Genomic DNA, 17519 nt, shown 5'->3' on the forward strand with positions numbered 1-17519 from the left:
TTGTGGCAGATGCCTTCTATCACATTTCTTTTTTTTCCTTATGTATGATATTTCTGAGACAAAATTAAAGCTATTAGCTATTTTGATATGTCACAGCATCTGTTAATAGTTAAGATTAAGAAGAGAAGTCTGTGACCGAGATTTGATCCTGTTTGAACAAGGAGAGTAGTCGTTTCAGAATAAACAGTTTGTTTTTCAATGCAAAGCCAGCGTGAGTGGGAAAATACCATTTTGCAGTCAAATGCACAGAAAATACAAAAATAATGCAAAAATCTCTCATCTGTTTACAGAAAAACCTTCTAATAAAAGTAGTATGAGAATAGTAGTAGATGCTGAGTCCAGGAAGAGAACAATTGGTGCAGGGGATGGTGGAGTTCCCACAAAGAAGACTTGGTTTGACAAGTGAGTGATCATTAACACGAAGTTGCCTTAATAGTTGAAATTCATTGGAGCTCTTTTCTTTAATCTGAAACAAATACAAACCAGCGTGATTTACAACAAGGTTAACTCTGAATGAACTGACTGTATTGAAATAAATCATACTGTAGAGGGGTCTGGGTTTGACAGTCTTCTCTCAAAGACAGTGTAAAGATAACTGAATTTTTTTTGGATGATAATGAGATCTACTCCCTGAAAGCTGGAATGATCTAAGAAACAGAGAAGCTGCAGTGTCATAGTCAGGCATTAGAGTGACTAGTTTTAATTTTGAAATGTGAACTTTGTCATTGACAGTTTGGATTGAGTTTTGGGGTATGTTACTGACAGAAGATGTGGAGTGCAGATTTACCTGAGGTGACAAAAGGATGGAAGGTGGTAAAAGATAACTGGGGACTGAGGAGAGCCTTGGAGTAATAAGAGATATTTGTGGGGGGAATTCAGGGGAATTTTGAAAATAGTTTTTGGAGAGAGACACTGTGAAAGAGTCAGAGATCTACTGACATGAGGGTATTATTGGGAATTATCTTGCAGATTTGTGCACTAGAGTATGCTGAGAGTACAGGTAGGGGAAACTGTAGGTGTATGGGCCTGTGCGCTTTACTCTTGTAAACTCTTCTAAAATTGTGGTGTTTAGGTCTGCAGACATCCCTTCCTCCCTCTCCCCCCAGCTCCTCATGCTCCTGCGTAGGCATATAGAGCTTAACGTTATATTTGCTGGCTTGCTATGGATTTCTGGCTTGATTTTTATCTTATTACAGACAAAATTTTAACAGAACAAATAGTCCAGGTTTCCAGAAGAAGGTGCAGTTTGGAAATGAAAATACAAAACTTGAGTTGAGGAAAGTTCCCCCAGAACTTAACAATATCAGCAAACTTAATGAGCATTTCAGTAAATTTGGAAACTTAGTCAACTTACAGGTAAGAGTCAACAGAAAAAAGACAATCTGCTAAAAGTAAAATGCAAAGTGCTTTGTAACTGATTCTTTGAGACTACTTTCATTATCTTCCTGTCTTGTTTTTTTAGACATAATTTCCCTGTTTTTAATGAAATGGTCGTTGAAGAACCAGAAATGAAATATTCAGTCTTTGAATTTTGAACAAAGGTTTTCCTCACAGATCAGACTTCTAAGATGAAATGTTATTCCTTCCTCCCTTTCCCCAGTCTTGTATCTGATGTCATAAAGCCCCAGTGTTTTTTGAGGTAAATTGTAAATAGAGAAGACCTGGATTTTTCATCCAGAACATAGTCCCTATTATATATGGAATAGCTTTCTAGTCCCATAATTGTAGCATTATCCCTTATAATCGCTTCCTGGTATATCTGAGTGACCCACTTCTTTTATTTATAAGTAATTATAAGCAGAAAAAAGCAAATGATCAGAGAAAGATACGAAAGAAATGCAAAGAACTGGAAGTTAGTTTATGTTAATGTTACATATGGCAGGCTGCATGTGTAATGTTGGCATTTTGTACCCAGTGTCTATGCTGTTCACTCTGATCTTTCATCGTGTTTCTTTATCAGCAACGATAAGCTTCAGGTGCTAGTGTTTTCACATACACTTGCTCCTTTGCTCTGAGAAGTTGGATCAAGAGGTGGTAATAGGATATTTATTGTGTGTACTAATACAGTACAGAATGAATCTCCTGCACCTATCTTAACACTGAGAGAATTCAAATCTCTCTTAATTGCTCCTAAATATTTCTTAAGCCATTCAGTTGCGTACTGAAGAATATGGGAAAATTAGCAGGCAGTGTGATTCTTTAAGGCAAGTAAACATATATGCATACATACAACTGTGCATATATAGCAAGCTCTGCTCCTCTCCCCAAAGGTTTATTTTTGATGCCTGCAAAGAACAAAATTATTATATGAGCATCCAAAGGAGGAAAGTGGAAATACTTTGTTGTATAGCTATGATGCTAGATATGGAAATTTATTAACTAATTCTGACTCCTGTCAGAATTGATCATAGCAATTATCTTTACTTGAGCATTACTTCCCCTTCTGTCTTGCAAACAGCTACTCATATTCACAATTTGGAAATTCTGTTTGACTTTAGGTGTTTATTTTTCAGTTTTTTTGCTTTTTTAGGCATTCTTAAAGTTTATTAGTTTAATCGAAGGGTTGCGTCTTGACAGCAGACTTTTCAGACTGAATCATGGGTAGGAAATACTCATCTGCTGACCCATACTGGGTTTAAATAGTAAGCTTCTGAACCTCTGAAACTAGTGATTTTATGATAATGTTGACAGAAAAAAAAATCCTGCGTGCAGTAAGTTTTGTTCTTCTGTTTTAAATCTTAGGTTGCATATCAAGGTGATCCAGAAGGTGCCCTTATTCAGTTTGCTACACACGAGGAGGCAAAGAAAGCGATATCAAGTACAGAAGCAGTATTAAATAATCGTTTTATTAAAGTTTATTGGCATCGAGAAGGCAGTACACCACAAATGCAAACTACCCCACAGAAGGTAGAGGACCTAAGTCTGTTCAATCTATAATTTTATGTAAAATATATTCTTTTTAAACTATTAGTTTTTAAACATGTTTATAGAAAGTAAACCAAGTAGTCTTAAAATAATGAATACTTAGTCTTTTTTTTTCCCCAGAAGTTACTCTGTAATTGTAGATTGGACTTCAGATACAGGGTACAGGATTTGATTAACAAGGTATGACTGAAGGTACTTAAAGCCATTCTGTGACTTATGGAAAATTAGTCTGTTACTTGTCATCTTATGTGAAGCTACGTTTGATGCTACTGTCTGCCAAATAACGGCTATTTTGTTTTAACTGGCATAGACTTTTTTTTTTATCTAGTAAGCATGAGAAAGACAGCAAATGTATATTTCTTTTTCTGGAAAGATAATATCACTTTTCATCCAAAAGATGCTGTTTTTTCAGTTTCTTCTTTTTTACTCTCCTGTTGAGTATGCACACTGCAGTAGGAAGGACTATACTAGCAGTATAGTCTGTTTTATGCAGAAGTACTCTGCACTGTAATTTCCACTGTAGGAGGGGAGAGCTGCATTAGGGCACCTAAATTTATGGGAACAGATTAGGAACATTTTCCATTTTTGGGCTGTCTGAATTGCACAGTGGAGCATCTGTTGGTAATTGTCAAGTGCATAGTAGCATTGATAAGTTTTTAAGCGTATGAAAGAGTAATTACTGTAATGGAGCTTAGATTGGTTAGCTATAGGCAAACCAAATCTATTTTCCTAGCAGGCCTTGTCCTACTAAAACCTCAGGAGAAGCTTGAATTCTTCCAAGTTATATAGGTTATTGGGTGGAGGTTTGTCAGTTAGCTCCCGGCATTGCAAGTCCCTCTGAATACTTATGAATGCTGCTTTACTGGATTTGCTGTCAATGTGAAACAACACATTCTACATTTAAAATATGAGGCGGGCTTTGTAGCAGAAACATTCAGAAAATTAGTTATTAGGGGGTTGTTTCAGGGCTACTCTAAGTTTGGAATGCCTTCTTTCTCTTGGTGGTGGTGTATGTCATCTTTCAGAATCGATGACCTTTTCTAAGAGCAATCCTACCGTAGGCATTCTAGGGAACAGTTTCCTATGTCTCCCTTTTTTGTGACAAATGCCCTACTTTTTATCTACAAAAATGCAGTTTTAATAACTCCCATTCAGCCTCTAGCGTACCGTCTTTTGTATTTGATTTTGGATCCGAATTTATAAGTAGTGATTTTGCTAAGGTTGACTTGCATCTGATCAGCCAGAAGAGGGTGGTGAAGAATGTTGTCTACATTGTTATCCACTCTAATATAGACATTACCTCTCTTGAACAGGATAGCTTGAATAGTTAGGTGTTTTGGCCGTCAGCTTATTGTGGACTACACCATAATGCAACTTGGAATGTTAACTGTATTTTTCCAAACAGATATCTGTATTATATATTTATATATTATATACATGTATAGGTATGTTGTTTATATATTATACACTAATATGACATACATAATATATACTTATATGTGTGTGTATATATATGTAAATATATTTATTATTTTACAAGGCATCAGTTTTAAATAGTCTCGTGGTTTTTAGTTATGTTAACACAACACCTCTGAGACATTAGCCTCAGTTGTTTGAGGTTGAATTTCCCCTGATACCAAGTAACAGCGTTAAGGGTTCCTGCTACACAGAGCAACCCTTTGTTATGTATCAAGAGATTAGTAACAGTAGTAAGTGTTGTTGCTTCACAGAGAACAGCCCTTCATCATGTATCAAGAGACTAAAATGTGAAGTCTGCTGGGGTGGAGGGGGCGCAAAAGTTAGAAATTGAAATGAGAAATTAAAATTGTAAGTGCAATACCTTTATCTTTCATTTATGCCAACATATAAGAATTATCAAATTGCGGAATTAGTAAACAAGTGTTTCTATTTCGTAAACCTTTCATAACAGTGACCAATTACCTTCCTTTTAATTGAAAACAATATTTGGTATCATATCTGTAATTAGTATGGAAACTATTTTCTTATACCACTTCAGTTTTTTGTCAGGATTTCTGCTCTTTTGTAAATTAAGGTCACCTGTGTGTGTAGTGGTTTCAGGCGAGATTTTTTTTCTGTGTCTAGCACTGAAGGCAGAATTTTGATTTTTTTTTTTTTCAATTTAAGACCAATTATCCCTACAGTAATATCTGGTCCTACACAATTTCTTGACCATTGTTGTTGCCTCAGCAGGATTACTTTGATTAATTTTGGGCACAACAGGTTTAGAAAGATTCTGAAATTCTGAAAGGAGCAGAGATGTTTAGTAAAGATGGTGAGAGTCAACCATAATAAAGCATCCGATAAGTAAAAGGCTTCTGCTAAGAAGTGAAAATAATCTGTTCTCCATGTTTCTGATAGATAAGACAAGAAGTATAGGGCTTCAAAGATAGCAGAGAAAATTTAGATTAGACATTAAAAAACAATTTCTAATGCTAAAAGATAGTGAAATACTTTTGCCTAGAGAGGTAATAGAGTCTCTTTCACTGGAAATCTTTTAAGAACTAGGTAGATGTCTGTCAGTAATGGCTTAGGTATAGCTGGCTGCCCCAGAGTGGAGGAATGAATTAGGTAACCTCCTGAGGGTCTCTTCAAGTTCTGCCTTTTTTTGCCATAAACATAACAGGAAGCTTGCTCAGAAGCTGCTTTTTTTTTTTTTTTTTTTTTTTTTTGTCTTAAGTACTTAATTGTAGTGGTTTGGCAAAGAAGAAAGCTAAGGTGTTAGTTTTTGGGGCATATCTATAGGAGGTAGCAAAGATGAGCTGTTCTGCCTTCTCAGTGCCGTGCGTGCGTGTCTTTCTGCCCCTCTTTCTGTGTTGCGCAGCTCAACCACACAGCAGATGAAAGGTGACATGTCAGTGTAGAAAGGGAGGCTCTCTGTGGTGCAGTTTGTGTTCTGCCTTTCTGGAACGGAGCAGCTGATGAAGAAAGTTTTGTGAAGGGAATTAGAAGATTGCTTATTACTTTTTATTCAGTTCTAACAGATAGAGAGTAAGATAGCTGAAGTAGACATGGTTAATGGAAATAGCCAAAAATTTTGATCGCTGTGGTGAGCTGGATATGCAACAATAAATGTTTTTGCTGTTCGCACTGCACAGTTGCGAAAAAGCTTTTGAGTGATAGAAAGGAAGAACTGTCAATCTAAATGCCATTGCAGCAATCGCCTGTATTTATTGAACTGCATATGTAGCAGCCTTCTGTTGTTAATGTTATGATCTGCTTTTTCTTTGGGCGGGGGTTGTTATAGGTGATACAACCCTTAGTTCAGCAACCGAGTTTACCAGTAGTGAAACAATCAGTCAAGGAGCGACTAGGCCCAGTACCTGCAAGTAATATTGAACCTGCAGAAGCCCAGAGTGCTAATATGGAAGTCACTCAGGTGTGTATGTTCACTTGAAAAAATTAAGATGTTTCTGTAATGGGTTCTACAGTATGTAAACGTATGCCAAGAAATGTATTATTTACAGTAACTTGTATGTTTAAATAGGCATTTACCACATTAAAATGCATCTAATTTGATTGTGAATGGTATTTTATGTAAAAAAAAATTTCCCTAAATGCAATGAAATTTGGCTTTTGCGCACTAGAGCAATATTCAGTTTTTAGTATCCTAGCTTTTTATTTTGTTTAAAACACAAAAACTCATAAAATATTTCCTTAATTTTTCGTTAAGTTGCATTATTCAGATTTGAAAATGAAGTGAAAACTATCCTTTTTGTTATCTAGAGGATAAATTGCTGCATAGTGACTTAAAAGATTCCTTCATAGCTGATTTTAAAAGCCAACTTAGATACTGAAATACTTAGATTTTTTTTTCCCCTCTCTATATGTTGCCTTGTTGGTCAGCGTAAATCTTTTGAACGTGAATTACCAGTTTTTCTTACCCTTTGTTAAGCCCTAACCACGTAATTCCAAACAGTACTGGCCAGACTTGCTCGCTTCTGGATTTTAACGGTAGAATTTTTATCAAAACTAAAGAAAAAATTATTTTGATCATCTGAAAACTTTTATCTTTCTAATTCCTGCTTTTTACCCAAACCATTATTTATTTTTAAGAAATGTTATATTCAAACCTCTAGATTGCCTAATGCATTGCAAATTAATGAACGTGTCAGTTTATGCAAATATTCTATCAGTATATGCTATTGCTGGCAAATAAATGACTCCAATAATTGCTTGTTAAGTCTATTAATTGCCAAAACTAGCTGCAATAACTGAAATCCTGAGAAGTCAACAACAGTTAATGTCTGTTAAGCAACTAAAACCATTACAGACTAATGGTCAGCATCTGGAAGTGTTTTCGGTATTTGTACATCACCCTTAATACAAGGAAGAACATAACTATAGTACCCATATGAATCATGACAGAATCTAGCATGTTATTCTCATTTGAAATAGACTTAAAATTTGATTATGTTGGAAGTACCTGATTATTATCACTGTACCACTACTTACATTTTTCTTCTGAAAAGGAGAATAGCCTTATTTTATGACATATTTGTTTCATAAATTCGAAGTGTAATATCCTGCAGTTCATGTCTGCAAATCGCAGCTTATACAATATGGTAACTGAAGTTTAAAAACGTATTTAAAAGACCTTGTACTGGTAATCCTCTGCCTTTTAACGTATCATGGACTTCTAGAAAAATATCTAATCTAGTCTGTAATGCCACGTTTAGCTAGATCCTTGTCTGCGCCAATCTATTTACAAGATACAGATGTATATTTTCAGTAAAATTATGTATCTAAAATGCATTTTCTAAGATGCTTTAATATTATTTTGTTTTTATTGTTGCCCCAAAGTCTATTATGTTGTTAATCTTTGAAAAGCTGATTTTGCTAAATTATTGACGTGTGGAATTATACAGGAAATAGTAAATTATTATATTCGTAAAGGTAAACACATTTGGAGGATAATGTTGTTTTGTTTTCTTAGAATGTGACTAAATTATCTGTGAAGGATAGACTGGGTTTTGTGTCAAAACCAGTTACTCCAACAACTGAAAAGGTAGGAGATTGTCTCGTATTCCCGCCCTCTCGTATTTAATTTTCAGTAGAATGTGTTTTAATATAAAATCCCTTGTATCAGTATTTGGTTTGTTTCATAAGTATAAATAAAGTTATTTGCTAAAGCTTAGTCTTAGAAACTATGATATGTAGAAACTCAGCTGAGCAAATGATTGCAATAAGAATAAAGCATGCTAGGGCAGAAGTTTTTTGCTTTATTAAAGCAAAAAACACAGAATAGCAGCATTTCATGTATTCAGTCATGAAAAGGACTAGGAATGTCCAGGATCCCGAGTGGTTAGCAGAAAGGGGAATTTTTATTTAAATTAATTTTGACACTGCATATGAATTTATAGAAAGCCTTTCTATAAAAACATTTTTGGGGTTTTGTGTCCCTTGAAAGGTGATGCTGTAAACATTTACTCTTTTATTTGGTTAGTCTTATAATTTGCAGTACTTACTTGAGGAAAGAAAAAAGAGAAAATTAATCAATATCCAAAAACAGAGGTAGGTTGGAAATGTGAGGTAGATGGGAGAGGCATCTGAATGGTGATTATGTGTTATTATATGTTTTGTCTGATGGTTGCAATTTTCAGAACATGGAGTTGTTGATGTGTTTACCTTAGTAGTAAAATTCATGATGCGGGTTCCAGAGCTATGTAGTGCCTTAGGGGACAGGCCTCCTCGGTATTTATAGCATTAATTTGAGAAGACCTTTGGTAGAAAGGCAGCAAGTTTTACCCAGTAACAAGATTTCTCTGCCTGGGTATGTACCTTTTCTATTTTGAATTGGCTTGACCATGAAGTGAATCAAGCATCCTCTGCATTTTAATTTTTTCCCCCTGACAGAGTATCAGTTAATGTGTTTAGTGGGATATGATAAGTAAAATTCACTCCATAAATACCAGTGCTGTACTTATTTTGCACACAAAGATAGCGGTATTTAATGCTGAGTTATAAATGTAGAGGATGTCTCTTTGACTCGTTTCAAGTCAAGTAGTCCACTTGCCTACACTGATCTTGACTTCTTGCCTGTATTCTGTTTTGAGTTCATTAGTTGCGTTCTTGTGGCCCTAAACTAGTTGCAGATAAACATCTTATGGCGTATAACTGAATTACATTTTACATGCCTACTTTATAGTTACTTTAATAAGTCTACTTCAGTTTGAGTGGGAGTAGTTTATTTTTTTCTTTCCATAAGAGTTGAGTTGTCCTGAAACACCTTTCTACAAAGAGCAAATTTATGCTAAAATGATTTTCTGCTGTGTTGTCTTATAGGAGAGACTGACTGGGATTAGCTGCTGGGCTCTTTAGTGGATTGATTATGAAGCAGCATTTTCCTTTGGCATGTTTAGTAGGATTGTAATACTTGGTTTGACCTGTTTTTGGCTGCTGTTTTCCCTACACAAGGGAACGGCCTGCTTGTTTTGCAGTGACTCTGCTGTATGACGATTAGAAATGAACGTACTGACAGCTGTCACAAATCATAGCTCTCATGTTAGAGATGTTTCTCTGCTTCTGACTAAGTGCAGAGAGTTACGAGAACGATCCAGCAGAAGGCAGCTAACTTTGACTGGCTTTGCCTCCTATGGAGCAGGAGGAAGGGGGCTGGAACAGTCATGGTGAGGCCTCTTAAGATCTGTATAGAGACCGTTCTTATCGTTCATGTACTCGTGACGAGATTCACAGTGTTCTTTCTTGTGAATGCTATTAAGAGATTGACAAGATGTTGGTATTTGGCTTCTTGCTCTTCTGTATTAGTTGAAGCAGGTACATCTGCTGTGGCATCCCTCCTTCTTGTATTAGAAGGCATAATGAGTAAGCTTGGTTCGCTGTGCCGTGCGAAGAGTTCAGGGATAAGGGAGTGTGTCAATACTTTTGTTCTTTACTTGGTCCTCTGCTTGTTTGTGATTTGGGCTGTCCTAAAGCTACTTTGTAAAGCAACTAGATGGTTAGGATATAGATATGGTGATGTGTTTTAAAACAGATTTTTAAAAAATTACTTTATCTGCTTTTTAATGACCTGCTTAAAGGACTTCGTATCAGCTTTTCTAATACCCTATAGCATGGTTTGCCCCCCCCCCCCCTTTTCTTAAAACTGTCTGCACTGTCTACACTAGAAAATACTGTTGGAAGAATTAGTATCAAAAGCACAATGAAGTGCAAAGGTTTTGTATGAAGCATTCCTGTTGTAAATTCTTCTGATCTCCAAATCTTTTCTGTCTTTCTAATATTTCTTGACTATCCCTTTTTCCCCTATTTTTGGGCATTCTGTCCATTTTATGGAGTGCATGGTGACCAACAGACTCTGCATGCATTTTTTAATTTTCACTTTATGTATAATTTTTTTTTTTTAATTCCTGGAATTTGGTACCAATTGTATCATTGCAGTGATTTGCTAACAGACAGACAAGATCATGCCAGTATCATCTGCAGCAGTTAGCCATGGATTTTTCAATACTGATATAGCCAAAATGGCCTTAAAGAAAATTGATAAGAAACAGAGAAGCCCGAATACTTAGGTGTTATAGAAATGGATGAAGTTTATTTTAGAGAGGTTGTAAAGCAGAAACAACTGTACCGTCAGTAAGTCAGAGGAAGATTTCCATACCTCCGTTATAAGTATACGAAAGAGAACAGAGAGGCATAGGAGTCTCTTCCTTTACTGTATGATGTTAAAGACTTCCCTGTATTCAAGTTACTTACTTTTCGGCTGTGCAAGATCTGTTTTGCACAAACTGCATGTGAAAAGGAACTATTATTTCTACTTTTGACCTTAGTCTCTAAAATTATATTTAAATTTTGCTTAGAAAATTCATGCAGCCATGAAAATTGCATATTAAACTTAACATATGTTGAAAAAAATCAGTTATTCTTGGGCAAATCTGTCTCCTGTTTCCTTAATTATGCTCAAATACTTAAGTTTGTATTTATTTTGAACTCTGAAGTATATATGAAATCTCAATATAAAGGATTTATAATCTACTTATAATTCTTACATATCTGATACTATGTTGCCTTTTAAACTTCAACTACTCCAAATATATTTGTTGCACCAAATTTTAATATTCCATATTATCAAAACAGACAAAAGAAAAGACGCTTATCTAGCACTCATGTTTCTTTAAAAAAAAAAAAAATTAAAATTCACTGGCAAAAAATAAAATCATTTCCTTCTATAGGTTTTATCCACTTCTACTGGCTTGACAAAAACTGTGTACAACCCTGCTGCTTTGAAGGCAGCACAGAAATCTTTGCCTGTTGTTTCCACTTCCGTGCTAGACTCTAATGAAGCACAGAAGAAAAAACAGGTAAATTAAATACACTTCTTTACAAAATGGACCTAGATTGAGAATTTGTGACCACTAGAGATAGTGCACTGTGTATGTTCATCTTAAGAGCATAGATGGAACTAGTTAATAAGATTAAATTTTGCTCTTATGGTTTCTTTTCAAAGGACAAGAAAATTCACCGTTGGTTCTGTGGGTTTTTTTGTTTGTTTATTTTTAGTGTATTTTCAGGCAGTGTAAGCTCGTTCTCTAGGAGTTCGGAATATGAAACATTTTCTCCTGGAAACAGAATCTCCGTATTGAGGCATGAATTGTCTGTTATGAATGAGAAGGGAGTATAGTATAATCACTATTCTTCTCTCTTAAGCCCTTCTGAAACTGGCCTTTATTCTCATTATATTTTGAATTTATAGTGACTAAAATTGTTTCTTCGCTTGAGAGAACTGTATGACTCTGTGTTTTATCATTTCCAAACTGCGGTTGTTCTCTATGCATTTTTATTTCTGTGTAGAACTAGAGTTTCTCCTTAATTTTTATATTAGAGAGGAAACACAACAAAAAAAGCATTCGGTCATCTTTGAGTGGGTCACTTAATAGTAGTTTAGTGTAGCGAGATTTTTCAGAAGAGCCCAGTTAAGCTACTTTGTTTAGATTTCTTACAGAAATTTCTTTAGATTCGTATAATTTAGAAAAATTAAATATAGGACAATGTTTATCTTACTGGTTTCAAGTTACAAAACAAGAGTTGAATATATCAGCTGAGTCTTAAACAGAAGCATTCAGAGCAGTATAACCATTAAACAAAGAACTTAACCCAGTGTTAAGTTCTTTCTCTAACTAATGTCCAATTTGAAATAGCAATTCGTAGCTGCATGTCAGTTGTGGCAGTGGATGAGATTTTCAAGAAACCACTTCTAATTTTGAAATTTCATTTCATATTTGTCCCCTAAAACATGTTTTCCAGAAGTTAGAGCCTTTACCTTTCAATTTAAGAAACTAAAAGCTTTTAACATGATAAAAAACTTGGAGTGAAATTATTATTACAGCCATGGTTTGTTTTAGAGAGGAAACACTGAAGGCTTGGTATGTGATTGTTTTTTTTTTTCCTTGTGGTTTTTGCTGTCTTTAAAGATTTTCATTATAACATAAGAGTACTTGTGGAAAAACATGGTTTTGCGGGACTCATTCCCTTCTTTGCTCCTCTCTCTCTAGTTTTTCTTAGCATTCATCCCCTTGTCTTATTATCCCTTTCCCTTCAGAAGAAATGATTGCACACTATATTGCAAAACTTAACATTCCATGCAGCACTGTTTTTCAGCACTTGGAAGGACAAATACACAAGCATTATTACTATTTCTTTTTATGGCTATTGGGCATTTACATTCCTGGTGTAATGCACTTATACGTGCAATCTGATCCCAGCTGATTGGTGATCTGGAAGTGCAAAATCATCTTCTGCCTCTCCTCTTTTATCCCATCACATATGTTGATATCAAACTCTATTGTTTTCTGTAAATATCTTGGTATCTAAGACCTTTCTCATTCTGTATCCAAGAGCAAGAAGCAGTTTGCTTTCTCTCAAGCAGCATTAGTAGGAGCTGAGAACAGCAGCCGTGTTGTCTCCTGTTTCCCCTTCTAAGTGAAAATGTTACAAATTTACCAGTTTTGATTCGCTTTTATTTGCCAGTTAAAACATCAAGATTCTCTTTTTAGCAGTTGGAGTGATAGTACTTGTCAGTTCCAAGTTAAACTAGTCAGATGCAAAAGAGATTTTTTTCTACTGGTAACTTTTTTCTTTCTTTTTTTTTCTTTTTTTTTTCTTTTTTCTTTCTTTTTTTTTTTTTTTTTGCTCTGGGACTGTACTGTTGATTGTGTTTAATTAATGGGCTTGATGTACAGTTGCGTTCAAGATACTGTCCTTGCATGTTTGAACTCTTGTATGTGATTAGTATGCTTGTAGCTCTTGTGGTGGTAGTATATTACTTTTGCCTTTCAACTTTACTGGTGTTGTAGGAGGGTTACTCTGTACATAAGTAATTGTGAGGTTTAGCATTTCCCAGCACAGATGTAACAGATTATTGCATCTGTCAGTAATTTGATCTTGTTTTGTTGTGTTAAATATAGTTTTAAATATTCCCTATTTGTACATTGAGTTTCTGATACTAAGTGTTTTTTTTTTTTTTTTTACTGTTATCAGAAAAATCAGTCAGTTACTGCTGTATACCTGTGAGGTATAGTATATTATTCTTCTGCCATTATTTTCAAAATCCAGAAACTTTCTTTAATGTTTTTATGCTTCTAGGAAGCATTACGTCTTCAACAAGATGTGAGAAAAAAGAAACAAGAAATCTTAGAGAAGCACATCGAAACACAAAAGGTAAAATATTAACATTAAAGAAAATGGGTAATTTAATTGTAAAATCTCATTTCACGTTATTAAAATCTTTTAGAATTTGTAAGCATGAGTTATAATAACTGGCCTATAGAATAGTCCTGTTTTCTTTTGAAATGATGTTATCGTACTGCTTTCAGTTTAGACTTTTCATCTAACTTATCTTGCTAGTTTACTTCAAAACTACAGGCTTCTGCAATTTAGATGCAATTTTAGATGGGGTTACCTAATTTGAGCACAAAATGCTTACTCTTTGGGGAGGAGTGAAAGCCAGAGAGTTCACAACAGAAGGTGAGATTGGTGTAGAAAAGTATGCATGAGTGTGCTCAGACTTAGGAGAGGGAAAAGGCCCAAATGTGGTTCAGTTTGAATACAAATTTTGAAATACTTCAGGTATGTTGAGCGTTATTTGAATATAAACTGTTAAAAGCTCCTCTATATTGAGTTTGAAAATGATAGTGAACAAAATGCAGTAATCTATTTTTCCATTAGTTGTAATGAGTACTGCAAAACAGATCCATAAACATATATTGTTGTAGTTGAAAAGTAAAAAGAAACTTTTAAATTGGACAGATGCTGATTTCAAAGCTGGAGAAGAATAAAGCCATGAAGTCAGAAGACAAAGCAGAAATCATGAAAACACTGGAAACTTTGACTAATAGCATTACCAAGTTAAAGGATGAATTAAAAGGTGTATCATCAGGAGGAGTGGCTCCCCTAAAAAGCATGAAGACTAAGGCTCAGGTACTCAAGTTTTGGTCAGCTTTTTGATAAGATTAATTTACATGCTTATGTCATTTGAATGAAAAATGAAAATGTACAACCACTTCAGAAGTCTTCAGAACCATGCTGTTTTAAGTTTCAAATCTTCTATGAAGTAAGACTTCTTTTTTTCCTTTGCTCTCACTTTAAAGGAATGTTGATAACTGAATAACTATGGTGTTGTCTGAAAGGTGTATGCATTGTTACACAGGAGGTATGATATCTGGAATATATATATACACAAAAATGCTATTTTTTTTTTTTGGCCTTATCCAGTCTTTTATGCATAGTCTATTGCTTGCTTAAATTGTTAATAGAAGTCAGGAAATCAGTATTTCTAATGCAAAAGGATTATCATTACTCAGCACAGATATCTACTCGTTAATTCAGTACATGAAACAAGCCTTTCCTGCTTTATGAAACTAGTTGGCTACTGTAGTGGTACAGAATTTCTTTGTCAGTGAAATTTGTCAATTTACTAAACTTTTTAACGATCACGCCGGTCAGTTTTCCTTTGATTTATCTACCCATATTTAGGCTCTACCCGTGAGAGGAGCTTCTGTTCTCTGCTATCTGTTTTGTTAGTATAAAAGACTAGATAATTTTTGTTGGTCTTTTGCACAGCTGTAATCAGTTTTCCCACCCTTTGCTTAAACATGTAATCACCTTTTAAAATGTAATGTTTTACTTTTTGTAGAAGTATTTGTTCCTAAACAGATCACAATGTGACTGAGAATTCAGTGAGGACTTTGAGAAATAATATTTTAAGGAATCAACAAGTGTTCTTTTAAATAAAAATATCACAATAAAAATATCATGCATATTTTTAAATAAAAATATCACCAAATATTCTTGCTTTATCAACAAGGAAGTGCATAGTAATAAAAGAACAGATTTTTGTACAATGTATTTTCCCGTAGGAAACAGTAACTCTTGATCTTTTTTTGCTTTTTTTCATTCAGGTCTTGAATCTTCAGAATGTTTAACTTTGTAATGTTTGGGATACTATTTTAAAAAGCTAATGTAACTCTACAACCCAGATTTGGTTTAAACAAATCATTAGCTTTCATTTTGAAGCTGTATTTCTACTTTATTTTTTTTAACATAGAAATGCAGACATTAAAAGTATCTACAGTATAAATTACAGTGTTATATGTATTTGAAAAGAAACATCAAAAAGAACTATCAAAATGACCTGTGTATATTCAGTGTGGTTTCTTGCATCATTCCTCAGTCAAGCAAAAGTTTAAGCTGCATATTTTTATTCTGAGAATGGGCATAGAGTATAATTACTGATAGTGGGTTTATATATCTTTATTCCAATGCAAGTGAAGTTGTTTTCCCTACTGTATTTTACAAGGGGGGACTAGAGGTGGTAATTCCATAATTGATACACTGTTGTAATAAGATAAGCTCTTTAAATTTTAGAGACTGGAAAGGAGATTTTTCTGATGTTTTTGAGAGGTATTGAACCCTGTCTGGTTAGGAAGTGTTTCTTAGAGGTCTTAGAGGAAGAAAATTAGCTTTGTCTGTAGAGGGAATTCAAACTACAAAAGTTCCAAAAATTGGCAATATTTTCAATGCTGCATTTGACTGTAGAGAACACCTGCAAAAACCTGATTTTTTTTTTCAGAAATCTGGTTCTTCTATGGGTGGGCCGTGCTTCATAAATTTGAACTGGTAAAATGAGTTTATATCAGTTTCGATCCAAGAATAACAGTTAGTTGTGGTTTTGGTCACATGCAAAGAAAATACAGCAGACCCATAGAAATGAAGAAACAAGTTATGTCATTAAAGCTTGGTGAATTCTTGACTAGCAAATCTTCAGTGCAGCATTTTAACCTATGATAATTATTTTTTCCTGAGAGTGGTCCATTAAATTCTTGAAGTGGTTAAGAAAATAGTCCTATAACATAAAATCACATAAAATGTTAAAGGTTGGAAGAGACCCCTGGCAATCATCTAGTCCAGCCCCCCTGTTTGGGGCAGGGCTAGAGCAGGTTGCTCAGGGCCGTGTCCGGTCAACTCCACCATATCGTAGTTGCAGCAGCCAAGGCTGCAACACATCACTGACAAGTTCTGCCTTGTTTGTAAGTATCAGGCCCAACAGAGCTTCTCTCTTTGTTGCTCCTTGATCACCTGTGTCAGAAAGTTGTCATCGGTGCGTTCCAGAATTGCTTGTATGTTGCCCTTCTAGCCGACACCGGGGTGGTTAGTCCCCCATGAGGACCAGGGCCTTCAGATTTGAGGCTTCTTTCGGTTACCCGAAGAAGGCCTTATCTACCTCATCAGGTGGTCTGTAGCAGACACCCGCTGCTGTGTTGCCCGCATTGGCCCTTCCTCTAATTCTGACTCCTGAGCTTTCAGCTGGCTTATTAGCTATCCCTAGGCAGAGATCCGTGCATTCCCGCTGCTTTCTTACCTGAAGCGTGACTTCCCCTCGCCATCCTGGGCTCTCCTTTTTAAATCCCTGTATCGATGCACTGCAGCGGTACAGTCATGTGAGCTATCCCACCACGTCTCTGAAATCCCAGTGAGATCATAGCCCTGTAACTGTACACAGAGCTCTAATTCATGCTGCTTGTTTCCCAAGTTGTGAGTGTTAGTGGACAGTCTTTTCAGAGAGGCACCCGGTCACGCTGATTTTCTCAGAAAAGAGCGTTTGCTCTTAGACACTGATCTCTGGGCACTTGCTTCTACAGTGTATATGAAAGGGCTTGAGGTGGTCCTCCTTCAGCCCTGTCCTATTGATCACGAGGTCTCTCTGACTCCCTTCACCCTTTACTTGCCTGGTCCACCACTTCCTCACTTGATACTTATTCACACATGATAAAGTAAGATGATATACTTGGAGTTAAAATCTTGATACAGTTCATGAACTGATTTTCCATTTATCTTGAAATATGGAAAGGGAAGAAACACTTCAAGGAAACTTGTTTCCTAATTTTCTGCCCTTCGTGGACAAAAAATCCATATTGTAGAATAATTGATTTTACCAAGATGTCGAGAAATGTCTGTCAGGTAGCTTTCCTCTCAGGCATATTGTGTATCTATGAGCGTTTTGTTAATATTTGAAAGAGAGAGAGAAAAAAATCTGCCTTTTCTGACCTTTGTGCAAGTGAGGA

At 35.4% G+C, this 17519-nt stretch overlaps 1 protein-coding gene across 9 annotated transcripts in view; it reads left to right on the plus strand.

Moving 5' to 3' along the window:
* The window catches only part of RBM26 (RNA binding motif protein 26), a 64527-nt gene that overhangs the window by 24373 nt on the left and 22635 nt on the right, over nt 1-17519 (plus strand). For 7 of the 9 annotated variants that reach the window (XR_011138248.1, XR_011138221.1, XR_011138242.1 and 4 more), the window contains exons 10-17: nt 291-402; nt 1197-1356; nt 2743-2907; nt 6191-6322; nt 7880-7951; nt 11133-11261; nt 13543-13617; nt 14206-14376. Coding sequence is in view for 1 of the 9 variants with exons in the window: in XM_068929293.1 (XP_068785394.1) it covers nt 291-402; nt 1197-1356; nt 2743-2907; nt 6191-6322; nt 7880-7951; nt 11133-11261; nt 13543-13617; nt 14206-14376 (1016 nt within the window). In the remaining 8 variants the exon portion in view is untranslated. The remainder of the gene's footprint in view (nt 1-290; nt 403-1196; nt 1357-2742; nt 2908-6190; nt 6323-7879; nt 7952-11132; nt 11262-13542; nt 13618-14205; nt 14377-17519) is intronic. The other 2 variants (XR_011138272.1, XR_011138266.1) reach the window with 1 other exon arrangement.

Source organism: Struthio camelus, chromosome 1, assembly GCF_040807025.1.
Source record: "Struthio camelus isolate bStrCam1 chromosome 1, bStrCam1.hap1, whole genome shotgun sequence".
Classification (NCBI taxonomy): Eukaryota; Metazoa; Chordata; class Aves; order Struthioniformes; family Struthionidae; genus Struthio; species Struthio camelus.